This window comes from Raphanus sativus, chromosome 9, assembly GCF_000801105.2.
Source record: "Raphanus sativus cultivar WK10039 chromosome 9, ASM80110v3, whole genome shotgun sequence".
In the NCBI taxonomy this organism is placed as follows: domain Eukaryota; kingdom Viridiplantae; phylum Streptophyta; class Magnoliopsida; order Brassicales; family Brassicaceae; genus Raphanus; species Raphanus sativus.
Window position 1 is genome coordinate 30,222,315 of NC_079519.1, and position 12,549 is coordinate 30,234,863.

Genomic DNA, 12,549 nt, shown 5'->3' on the forward strand with positions numbered 1-12,549 from the left:
TACATACTCCTCAGCCAGGTGTCCTATGGTGGAGCCAGTATGATTATGACACGTGGTGGAGTTATGAGTTTTGCACGCGCCTAAGATTGGGTCTATCACGTTGGCCCCCATTTGACACGGTGGTTTGTAGCTGGGTCTCACATGGTCGGACGTAGCCGGAGCTGAAGGTTTAGAATTACTTCAAAGGTAGGGGAACGAGAAAAAGAAGTGTAACTAAGATTTTTGTCTTTGTTATCATAAAATTATTTTAATTATAATTTTATACTTGCTTCATTTGTAAGTAATAATCTATAGGGAAAATGTAACTGAGGCTTGTTTTTCATGTAAATACGAATGGTTTTTTTCTCACTGTTACAATATTTTTTTGGTACATATTAATAGATTGGTATTAGAAAATTTTGGATTCCATTTTCAAACGTTTGTTTGTAAATGTAATTTGTATATTTTTTTGTTCCAGACTGACTCGATTCTACTTCTGACAATCTCCCAAAGACAAAGCAAAGCATATTTGGTTTGCTGAATATTGACGAATACCAAACTCTTGGATCTTTATCCCTCTTCCTCCATTCTTTAATTTTTGATTAATCGAAACACTTAACCATGAATTATATGCGACTATTTTTTTTTTTTTTTTTTTTTTTTTTTTTTTTTTTTTTTTGATTAACCAGGTGGTTGACCCCTTCGGGACCCACCCACCTAGGCCCGGCGCCAGCCTGTGTCTGTACCGTTTAAGGTCCTGGACACGCCTCCCCTCCCCGCAAGTCGAACTCGGGTTGCCCCTCAGTGACCGAAGCCTGGGGTGTACCACTGGACTACGAGGTCCGGGTAATTATATGCGACTATTTCTCTCCTCTTCTTCGTTTATTTCTCCTGCAAGTATGATTACTATAGTTGCATTTCTTATCGTCCTTTCAACAGGTATATTTCATCGATCATTTTTTTTGTGATAATTATTGAGAGTAATCTAAATTATAAAAAGGAATATCGTTCGAGAATGAAAAAAAGAAAATTTTGAGAGGGAAAAATAAATAATTATGTTCATATTTGAATCAATGGTTAGCATACATTATTGGTCAGGATCAGGAGCTGATGCGAGTATTGGTGTAAACTACGGCACACTCGCCGACAACCTCCCTCCCCCGCGTCAAGTGGCCGAGTTCCTCCTCCACTCCACCGTCATCAACCGCATCCGCCTATTCAACGCCGATCCTCAAATTCTCCAAGCCTTCGCTCACACCGGTGTTGCCGTCACCGTCACCGTCTCCAACGACCAGATCCCACACCTCACAAACCTCTCCTTCGCCCAACGATGGATCTCCGACCACATCCAACCTCACTTCCCCTCCACCAACATCATCCGCATCCTCGTCGGAAACGAAGTCATCTCCACCGCCGACCACCTCCTCGTCAGAAACTTAGTCCCGGCGATGCAATCCCTCCACACCGCCCTCGTCTCCGCCTCCCTCCACCGTCGCATCCAAATCTCCACGCCGCACTCCCTAGGAATCCTCTCTCACACCACTCCTCCGTCTTCCTCTAGGTTCCGACAGGGATACGACACTCACGTCCTAAAGCCTCTCCTCAGCTTCCTCCGCACAATCTCTTCACCCTTCGTCGTGAATCCTTACCCGTTCTTCGGTTACTCACCCGAGACTCTCGACTTCGCTCTGTTTAGACCTAACCCGGGCTTGTTCGATCACGACACGAAGCTTCATTACACGAACATGTTCGACGCTCAGCTTGACTCTGTCTACTCCGCCATGGATCGGCTCGGATTCTCCGACGTCGCGATCGTGGTGAGAAATCGGATGGCCGTCGAAGGGAGAGAGAGATCAGATCGGCGTCGACGTCGCCACCGCGGCGGAGTTTAACAAGAAAGTGATGGACCGTGTAAACTCCGGCGCCGGAACGCCGCTGATGCCTAACCGGACTTTCGAGACGTACATTTTCGCGCTCTTCAATGAAAATCTCAAACCAGGACCGGTTAGAGAGCGTAATTTCGGTCTTTTCCTGTCCGATTTAACTCCGGTTTACGACATCGGAATCCTCCGGCCACCTGTAATCGCCGCCGCGTTTCGCTACGTTTCGAAAAATGTGTGTTTGTTTAAGAGTTTTCGTTTTGGAATTTGACAGGTTAGAACATCGGATCCACCGGAGAGCAACCGGCGGTCGCCGGTCGAAGGATCTTCGGGGAAGCGGTGGTGTGTTACAAAGTCCGGCGCGGAGACGGAGGCTTTACAGAGGAACATAGATTACGTATGTGGATTGGGCTTGGATTGTGGGCCCATTATAGAAGGTGGGCATTGTTTTTTACCCAACACAGTTGAAGCCCATTCAGCGTACGCTATGAACTTGTTCTACCAGACTATGGGGCGACACGAGTTCGACTGCGATTTCGACAAGACTGGGGAGATAACTGCGATGGATCCCAGTAAGTTTTCTAAATTTTGATAGAATTAGTAAATGAATTATATATTTTGTTAATGATTTTTTTAAAAAATTACATTTTAATTCTGCAGGCTATGGAAATTGCCAATATCAGGCTGACTTTGTATGAAAATACACAATGTAATTTGCAGAAATATTCGAGTTATGGTTCAAATCACAACTATATCAAGTACTATTAGGATAACTACACTTAGCAAAATTCAGTTGTTGTAGCTGCGTACATTTGAGTCCTAATAAATTCGTCTCCTTTAAGCAAATTTGTTTTTCTCCCAAGTATTAATAAATTTTTTTAGAGATATATTAATAAAAAGTTTAAACTAAAGAAAAATGTAAATACTAAAACAAAAAAATAAAGGATGAGATTTTGATCTTTGATGGTCAGTATCTAGTATTAAATACTAGTTAATTATTGATAACTAATTGTTTTCCTACACCATGTTCAGCAATAAAATTTTAAGTTTAAGTTATCTTTAAAAATAAAAATGTGTTAATGTTTTGAAAATAGAAATTTGTTAAACATAAAATTAAGGTAAAATAAATAATTTAACTTACCTAAAATTATATTTAAGTTATATTTAAAATCATAATTTGATAGATTTTTTCTAAGATATATTAAATTAACTTGTATAAAATAAAAAAATTGATATTTTTTTATAATTATCAAAATACAAAACCAAACAAAATTTCTAAAATTTATAGATATTAAAAATAAATAAATGATATTACGATTAATTTTTTAAATGACTGTATAAACTTTTGAAAATCTTGATTAATAATAAAAATTGTATGATTATAAAAATATATTAAATAATATTTTGAAAATTTTAAAATATTTATTATTTCTATTATAATATTGTTTAATGACATATTTGAATAGATTTATGAGTTATTAATATATTATTAAAAATTACAAAATATTAAAATCAACATTAAATATAATGTCATGTTATACTTAACCATAAGTTATGTCATCGATTTTAATATATCATGTCATATTTTTTGGTGAAAATGATAGTATACATGACATGTATAAAATCACTTGACATCGATTCTTTTTTTTTAATCGATTCACTTTATACGTGACAAATAATGTCCAGAGATTCACTTTGACCATAATATAGGCCACTTGTCATCGATTCTTTTTTTTTTGTCAACCACTTGTCATCGATTCACTCTATATGTATTCATTGCTGTATCCGTTATCTTCATAATTATGACTAGTATCTACATATATTTTACCTAATATGAATCCAGAGTCAAAACTCAAGAGGCGTTATAGAATCTGACCGCGTAAAGAAAAGTTATAGAATCTGACCGCTGAAAGAAAAGTTGTAGAATCTGACTAAACGATGAAGCTGGTGATCCTAGTATCCTTCTTGCTCTTTCTTCCAACGTTTTCTTCAGGTACAAATCAACTAGCAGTATTCTCTAATTAATGCATCATTTCACATTTCATGTTGCTCACTTGTGCATATAAGATGTGCCTTACAAAACTATATATTCCTACACGGTAGTTTTGTAAATAAATATACATGCAATTCTTAGACAAATTTGATGATGATATGGATGCTAACATGCTTCATGATTTGGTAGGGCTAGTTGAGACTTCAAATTTGGATGACATCCACTACGAGGTAATATTAAAAAACCAGAAGATCATAAGAATTATACATATCAATTACAAATACACATCAAAGTCAAAACTGTATAATGATCTATCAATAAAGTTATCCTAAAAATGCATTAGAAGGCCGTGTTTTTTATAATATTGACCCCTTTGTATACATTTTTAAGTTGTTTCCTCTCAAAAAAAGAAAGGAAGTTGTTTCCTCTTTTTAGTTTTCGTTACTTCTAGCTTATACCAGTAGAAGATATTATTTATCATTTTACCATATAGAATATATTTAGATAATAGAGTTTTATTAACACTATTTGAACTAGATATATGGTCGTTTTAAATCATTTTCATTTAACATCAACTATACAGTAATCGGGGGAGGGTGGAGTTGGTAATAAAAAAAACTATATATGTCTATATATGTTGATTTGATTAGGTTGTGACGAATAAAGGAAGGGTCGATCTTGAAATGGACTATGAGAACCCGCATCCACGTCCTCCCAAAATGGCCGACCCGCCGCCACCTAATCCTTATACCAAGAAAAGATCAGTACATCTTAAGGAACAAAGTTAAAGAGTACAGGTAACCTCGTTGTATAAGGTTAAAATCATGTAATATCTCAAACAAGTCGAATAATATTTACTTCACATAACTACATTTTATTTATAGGGATCGAGTTCTCAAGGAACCTCCTTGTATTACTAATGTTTGGTTAAATGTAAAAAAGAAAAACAGTACCAAAACTATTTTTGCAATCTATCAATTAGTAACATAGAACGAACTGACCAGTTTGGTTTGTCATTTTCCTTCCAAACAAGTGTTTAGTTTTCATTTAAATGGAATTTGATTTTTTGCTTTGGTTTTAGTTTGGTTCTATAAAAGTTAAGTTGGTTTTATATTATAAGAAGATTACAAACTGGATCAAATTCAGCCTGGTTTAACTATTTAGAACAAAATGAACGTAGAGTATGCGGTCTAGCTCGGTTCTATCTAGTATCTAGCTTTAGCCGAATTGGGGGTTGGTGTGTGTTTTAACGAGTTCTTTAAAGACAATTCGTTTTGCATTGAATGAAAATAAATACTCCTTCCGTTTTATATTGAGTGTCGTTTTAACTTTTAAATTTTGTTTCATTATAGATGTCATTTTATATTTTTAATACAAATATTAAATGTTATTTTCAGTTTTTACTTTTATTTTTAATTCATTAATTTATAAAAATCAAACAAAATCTTGTATTAAATAAGGGTAAAACAGAAAATTTAATTATTTTTTTTGTAAAAATCCTAAACAATATTTATTATAAAATGGAAGGAATAGTTGTAAAAATCTTAAACAATTAGTTGTATATATAACGAATAAATTAATTCAATACCTGCAAGTTGTAATTCATTTACTATTTAAATAGTTCTAGATATATTAAATAGTAGGCAAAAGTCATCTTTCTTTGCCGGTTTGAATAAGCAACAAATATTGAACCGTTTTGTCATTACATTTAGAGAAGTAAACACGTAGAAAGATTATATGTCTAAACGGTTACATATGTATGTTGAGTATAAGGATGCATTTATCATTATGTATGGTCTTCAATACCTGCAAGTTGTAATTCATTTACTATCTTGAGTCAGAGTGATACTCTAGACAGGAGTGTAGACCTCATTCGTTTTAAGTTCTTTAAGAAGACACATGTAATTCATGATTTGCCTACAATTATTGAATAAAGCAACAAGATGCTGTGCCTGAGATATATAGAGTTGATTTACGGAGTGGTTGCAGATACTCTATTGTATGCTTATTAGTTGGAATCCATATCGTTTGAGTGGATCCCAAGGAGAAAAAGCAGAGTGGCCGATGGGCTAGCAAATAATGTATTAGTTGTAAGCGAAGCTGTTTTCGCTTTTAAGTAAGTTTGAAAGAAATGAAAGTTGTTTCTCAAATTTTTTTTTGTCTCAATCACTCTTAATTTTCACTAAACATTACTTTGTACTATGCTTTGAACTGTCTCTGTGTTATTTTCCAGAGTACTTACCCACACAAATCAAATCACATCCAGCTTGTTTCTTAAAACCTTCCATTTGTTAAACTATATATTTATTTATTTTAGCAATTTTGGACATATCTACTAGACCATTGACTAATTCAAGCATATATATACGAGGACCAATGTCGATTAACATTTGTTTTTCAATGTTTTTATATTTGTCTTATATATGTGCATATATCATACATAGGAGACTCTGATAAGTTATCTCTGTGATTACGAATACGATAACTAGGAGAGAAAAAATCTCTTATCTATACGCCTGTTCATACGTCGTTGTCGTGGCTAAATGATTTATACAGTTTTTTAATTTTTGTGTTTACTGGAATAATTACGAAATTATTAAATCTGAAAATGTCGTTTTGTTCTAGTTTTGGCTATCCAATTAGCATATTAAACGCGAATTGATGTATGGAGATAGCTTAATATAGCTGTCGAGAAAGCTACAACTATCTCTAATTAATTGTTACTTGGCCAACTGCATCGATGTAATAGTTTTATTTATAAACCAATGAAAGAATCGTTCATATAGCCTATTGATGATTATTATTAATTGCAAATCGGTTATAATTGGTTCGTATTTGAACGACCGACGGATATAATTAATACACCATATTACTAGGAACAGACGAAATATTTCTAAGCCAAGATTTTTATGTTTTTGGTTGTAGAGTGAAAGCGTTTGAACAAAAAAAAGGTTGTAGAGTGAAAGCAAATACTAAATAAATGGGCTGCTCTCTGTCCAAGAAGAAGAATGCAATACGACCACCGGGATATGAGGATCCTGACCTTCTTGCATCCATTACACCGTGTCAGTTTTTACTTTTGATTTTATTACTATCATACTCTTAAATGTTACGAGAACATGTTATAGACTTTGGACAAAACTCTACTTTTGATACTGTGAGGGACAATAGTTACTGTAGCTGAGGTGGAGGCTTTGTATGAACTGTTCAAGAAGCTAAGCAGCTCAATCATCGACGACGGTCTTATTCATAAGGTCTTCTTTCATTCTTTCTTGTTGCTTTTTGAGATCTTTTATGTTATTTATATAAATACGGCTTAGAGTTTATAGTGTGATGTTGTAGGAAGAGTTCCAGCTGGCTTTATTCAGAAATAGGAACCAGAAGAACCTTTTCGCTGATCGGGTAATTAACGTTCATTAACCACAACTAGTTACATTAGATAAACTTTTGTTTATACATTACTATATTTTATCCGCAGATATTTGATGTATTCGATGTGAAGCGAAATGGAGTGATCGAGTTTGGTGAATTTGTCAGGTCTTTAGGTGTCTTCCATCCAAATGCACCTGCCCATGAAAAGATCAAATGTCACTTTCAACTACTTTACTTGCTTTGCATCCATTTTATGTTAAAGTACTTATTATTCTTCTTTTCTTATCAAATTAACTGACAAAGAACTTTGTCATGAATTTTCAGTTGCTTTCAACTTGTATGACTTAAGGCAAACTGGATTCATCGAACGAGAAGAAGTGAGTCCATTCACAGTTACTTCCCTGGAACCCGCAAGATTTTAACTTACATTTCTATCCCCATAAACATGCTGTGTTGTTCTTACACATATATAGTTGAAGGAGATGGTAATCGCGCTTCTTCACGAATCTGAACTTGTTCTTTCCGAATATTTAGTCGAAGTAATAGTGGATAAGGTAGATATTTCACTTCACACCGGTAAATGGTTGTTGATTTTTCTATCACTATTTTTTTTTGATAAACTGATCCGGTCGACTATATCTCAACTTGATATTGAAAAATATAATGCTAATGATGGAGATAATTTATAAGGAGATGATATCATATTTGTAGGCCTTTATCGAAGCAGATCACAAGAAAGACGGAAAAATTGATCTTGATGAATGGAAAGATTTTGTGTCCATGAATCCGTCGATTATCAAGAATATGACTTTGCCTTATCTAAAGTGAGTTCTTATACACTACAATTTATGTATACGTACTAAGCTAGTTTACTAAACAAAACACATCACCCATTAACAATCATATGTACACAAATTCGAAGCAAATAATAAACACTGTAAAATGACTGGAGTCAAACCTAGCTTGAGATAAACCGACCGGTTTGATTGATGCACTGAACCAAATGGATTGATGATAAAATCTTGGTAAATGTAGGGACATAAAAGGGTCGTTTCCAAGTTTCGGTTCATCTTGTGAAGACGAAGAATTGGAGTTGCAAAACCTATATTTCTAAGGGAATTCCATGCAGATTGCAGATAAAGAAAGATACTCAGCTTCTAAACTTGTTCTTCTACTATTCTTTTTGGAAAATTTTGTACAAAATTGTAAAGAGGAATATTTGCATCTTGATAATGTATCTTGTCTTGTGTATATATTTGCATACTCTGCTAGCTTGAATACTTTTATGTGGAACAAGTGAACTTCCATTTTCACACAGGAATATTTTAAAATATAATTTATTATTAGTTGCTTTAATGATGTACATGCATTATAGAATCTCAAGTTGAAGGTGGTAAAGTGTAATTTTAGCTTTCAAAAGAAAAGTGTAATTTTGTCTATGTTAAATAAACACATGGCCTCCGTGAACAAAGTTAAACAGATTAAATCCAGAAGTCTTAACAAAAAGAAATCTAAGCCAATAGTGGAGAGTTTATGAAGCCATTATGAAGGTATGTGATGGGCCTGGCCCTGGCCTTGTGATCTAAGCTCCAATTATGATTCTAAGATTGGGGTTATAAACAGTAATAAAAATACACTAATCAACAAAAACAAAAAAACAAAACCTTTCGAACGGTGATAAACAGATAATTATCTGTGAAATTAATAATCGAAAAGCACTAATTGACAAAAAAAAAAACAGAGGAATCGTGTTGATATCAGGTCATTACACGGAAGAGGAACCTGTCTCTCTCAATCTCCCAGATAGCAGTACCGGTTCGGTATTTATCCTTTCCTCATCCTCTCTCTCTCACTTTTTTTTTTCTAACCAATCCAGTCTTTTGGGTCTCCTCACCAACTTCAAACTCTAATCTCATCCCCGTATCGTTTCGATCCGTTGACCATTTATTTTTCCTCCATCAATTATAGTTGATCTTCTCTTTTCTTGCGCATGTTTATAGATTGGTTCTTGTTGGTTATGACGGAAACGAAATAGATTATGTTAATGGTTGATGATATATAATCATCCTGGATTATACATTGTCAAATTTGTTTTTGTTCACAAGTTTCTTTCATGTTCATAGATTCTAAGATGATGTTGATGTTTGTGATATAGGTGTTGAACGAACGAATCATGATGCTCGAGAACGACCTTCATTTCAAGGTCGAAGATATCGTTCAGGCGCCTTTACCTGGCTACGCATCTCCAACGGCAGTCAGCTTCAGCCCCGACGACTCTCTGATCACTTACTTGTTTAGTCCCGAAGAGAATCTGAACAGGAGAGTGTACGCTTTCGATGTGAACAAAGGAGAGTCTAGTCTTGTTTTCAGTCCTCCCGACGGTGGTGTCGACGAGAGCAACATCTCGCCGGAGGAGAAGCTGAGAAGGGAGAGGCTGCGTGAACGCGGGCTGGGAGTGACTCGTTACGAATGGGTCAAGACTAACTTGAAGATGAAATTCATTGTCGTGCCTTTACCTGCTGGGGTTGGTTTGGTCATCGGGTTCTTGATTGTATCTGTTGACGTTCTTTTATGCTATATAATCTAACTCCCGACCATGGTTTAGGTGTATATGAAGGATCTTTGTTCATCGCCAAATCCAGAGCTCATAGTTCCAAGCTCACCCGCTTCCCCAGTCATTGATCCTCGTCTATCTCCCAACGGGTTGCTCCTTGCATACGTAAAGGACTCCGAGCTGCATGTCCTCAATCTGTTGAAAAACCAGACACAACAGCTGACGAACGGTGCCAATGGAAGTACTCTGGTAATCAAGTAAAAATCACTTATTTTTATTTTTTTGAAATAACCCGGTGTATCGTAGCACTCACCGAGGTGGGTCCAGATTAGCGGCGTATCAGCCTACATTATCGGCTGGAACACGCCTCGGTCACTGGACGCTAAGAGAGCCAAATTTTAAATTTTGGCCACTGGATTCGAACCCGAGTCCATATTGGGGCCGGGGACCACTGGACGTCGTCGCTTGGTTCACTCTTTTTCTCCTTTGTCTCATTTGTGGTGTAAAACAATTTGTTTTTGTTTGCTCTGCAGACTCATGGTCTTGCTGAGTACATAGCTCAGGAAGAGATGGATCGGAGGAACGGGTACTGGTGGTCGTTAGACAGCAAGTTCATCGCTTACACCGAAGTAGACTCCTCGCAGATACCTCTCTTCAGAATCATGCACCAGGGGAAAAGCTCCGTCGGCGCAGACGCGCAAGAGGACCACGCTTACCCTTTCGCTGGAGCTCTCAACTCCACGGTCCGTCTCGGCGTGGTTTCTTCCTCCGGAGGCGGTAAAACGACTTGGATGGATCTCGTCTGCGGAGGAAGAGACAACGCGGAGGAAGAGTATCTCGGTAGAGTCAGCTGGATGCCAGGAAACGTCCTCGCGGCGCAGGTTCTGAACCGGTCGCAGCGTAAACTCAAAATCATCAGCTTTGATATAAAGACAGGTCATGGAAACGTACTGTTGACTGAAGAGTCTGACGCGTGGGTGACTCTGCACGACTGTTTCACGCCTATGGAGCCTTCGGGAGGATTCATCTGGGCCAGCGAGAGGACTGGTTACAGACATTTGTATCTTTATGAGGCTGATGGGACTTGTCTTGGAGCCGTTACTAGCGGTGAGTGGATGGTTGAGCAGATCGCAGGGGTAAATGAGTCAATGTGTTTGGTTTACTTCACTGCAACGCTCGATGGAGCGCTCGAGACTCATCTTTACTGCACAAAACTGGAAGCTAAATCTCAACAACCACCGATGAGGCTTACGCGTGGGAAAGGGAAACACGTCGTTGTGTTGGATCATCAGATGAAGAACTTTGTGGACGTTCACGACTCGGTTGATTCTCCTCCACGTGTCACTCTCTGCTCTCTGAGCGATGGGACTGTGCTGAAGATACTCTACGAGCAGAGTTCTCCGTTGTCGATAGTGAGACGACTTGAGCTTGAGGCTCCTGAGTTCGTTCAGATACAAGCTAGCGATGGAGAGACGACTCTCTACGGCGCGGTTTACAGACCGGACGGTTCGAAGTTCGGTCCTCCTCCTTATAAGACGATGATCAATGTCTACGGAGGTCCTAGTGTTCAGCTGGTGCAGGACTCTTGGATCAGTACGGTCGACATGAGGACACAGTACTTGAGAAGCAGAGGCGTCTTAGTTTTCAAGGTTGATAACAGAGGAACCGCGCGGCGCGGTCTGAAGTTTGAGTCTTGGATCAAACATAACTGCGGGAACGTTGATGCTGAGGACCAAGTAACCGGAGCAAAATGGCTTATCGAGCAAGGTTTAGCTAAACCGGATCACATCGGTGTCTACGGCTGGAGTTACGGCGGGTACCTCTCGGCTACGCTCTTGACTAAGTACCCTGAGATCTTTAGATGTGCCGTCTCTGGTGCTCCTGTGACCTCTTGGGACGGGTACGATACGTTCTACACGGAGAAGTACATGGACCTTCCGGATGATGATCTGTATGTGAAGAGCTCGGTGATGCAGCATGTGGGGAAGTTGAGGGATGATCAGCAGAAGCTGATGCTGGTGCATGGGATGATGGATGAGAATGTGCATTTTAGGCACACGGGTAGGCTTGTGAACGCGCTTGTGGAGGCGGGGAAGAGGTATGAGTTGTTGATATTTCCTGATGAAAGGCATATGCCGAGGAAGGTGAAGGACCGTGTTTATATGGAACAGAGGATTTGGGAGTTCATTGATAAGAGCTTGTGAAAGGTATGTTATATAACTTTCACAAACTTTGTTGTTCTGTTTCTTTTTTGTTCTTTCAATGGTAAAAAAAAAATGATACCCTCTCAATTCTCTCATGTCTATTTGATTTGGTTACAAATTTCATTTTGTTAATCATAATTCATACATGGTTAATATGGTTTAATTCGGTAATAAAATATTATTTCATTATCTGTATATTATTTAAAACCTAATATGATGATGGCCAGCAAAATCTCAAAAAATATATTTTTAAAAAAAAATTAATATTTATAGGTTTGTAACTTTCAAACAATAAAATATATTTTTTTACTAAAGCTTATGTTTATGGGTTTGGGTTCATGGTACCTAAATAAATGAATGATATAATAATCTAAAAGGAAGAAAGTTGGAAAAAAACAAAGGGCCCAAGCCCGAAGGCCCAATGGGTATAATTTAATTGCTTGAACCGTAAGCAATTGCGTCAGTTAAGAAAACAGAGTATACTGCCGTGGAGAGGAGTTCACGACGTTAGAGATGGCATGAAACTTCCGTCAAAAAAGTCAGCGTGGTCAAAAACCTATAAATAGA

General features: G+C 37.3%; 2 protein-coding genes and 1 pseudogene across 6 annotated transcripts; all 3 read left to right on the plus strand.

Annotated features, from left to right (window-relative positions):
* Positions 1-759: 759 nt before the first annotated feature.
* Positions 760-3,841, plus strand: LOC108826818 (glucan endo-1,3-beta-glucosidase-like; annotated as a pseudogene).
* A 666-nt stretch (positions 3,842-4,507) lies between these two features.
* Positions 4,508-8,373, plus strand: LOC130499956 (calcineurin B-like protein 4). The gene is made up of 9 exons (XM_056994537.1): positions 4,508-4,649; positions 6,778-6,917; positions 7,024-7,106; positions 7,195-7,254; positions 7,331-7,439; positions 7,549-7,601; positions 7,698-7,778; positions 7,936-8,048; positions 8,260-8,373. The coding sequence occupies exons 2-9, from the start codon at positions 6,833-6,835 to the stop codon at positions 8,336-8,338; spliced, it is 663 nt and encodes a 220-aa protein (XP_056850517.1). The 5' UTR covers positions 4,508-4,649; positions 6,778-6,832; the 3' UTR covers positions 8,339-8,373.
* Positions 8,374-8,897: 524 nt separating this feature from the next.
* On the plus strand, positions 8,898-12,539 carry LOC108839084 (uncharacterized). Of its 5 annotated transcripts, none has more exons than XM_056994522.1 (5): positions 8,898-9,044; positions 9,380-9,748; positions 9,830-10,027; positions 10,312-11,985; positions 12,459-12,539. In XM_056994522.1, the coding sequence occupies exons 2-4, from the start codon at positions 9,398-9,400 to the stop codon at positions 11,980-11,982; spliced, it is 2,220 nt and encodes a 739-aa protein (XP_056850502.1). In that variant the 5' UTR covers positions 8,898-9,044; positions 9,380-9,397; the 3' UTR covers positions 11,983-11,985; positions 12,459-12,539. The 5 variants fall into 5 exon arrangements, with proteins under 5 accessions (XP_056850502.1, XP_056850504.1, XP_056850503.1 ...); XM_056994524.1 differs by having other exon boundaries at positions 8,919-9,039; XM_056994523.1 differs by lacking the exon at positions 8,898-9,044 and adding an exon at positions 9,051-9,144.
* The last annotated feature ends 10 nt before the right edge of the window (positions 12,540-12,549 follow it).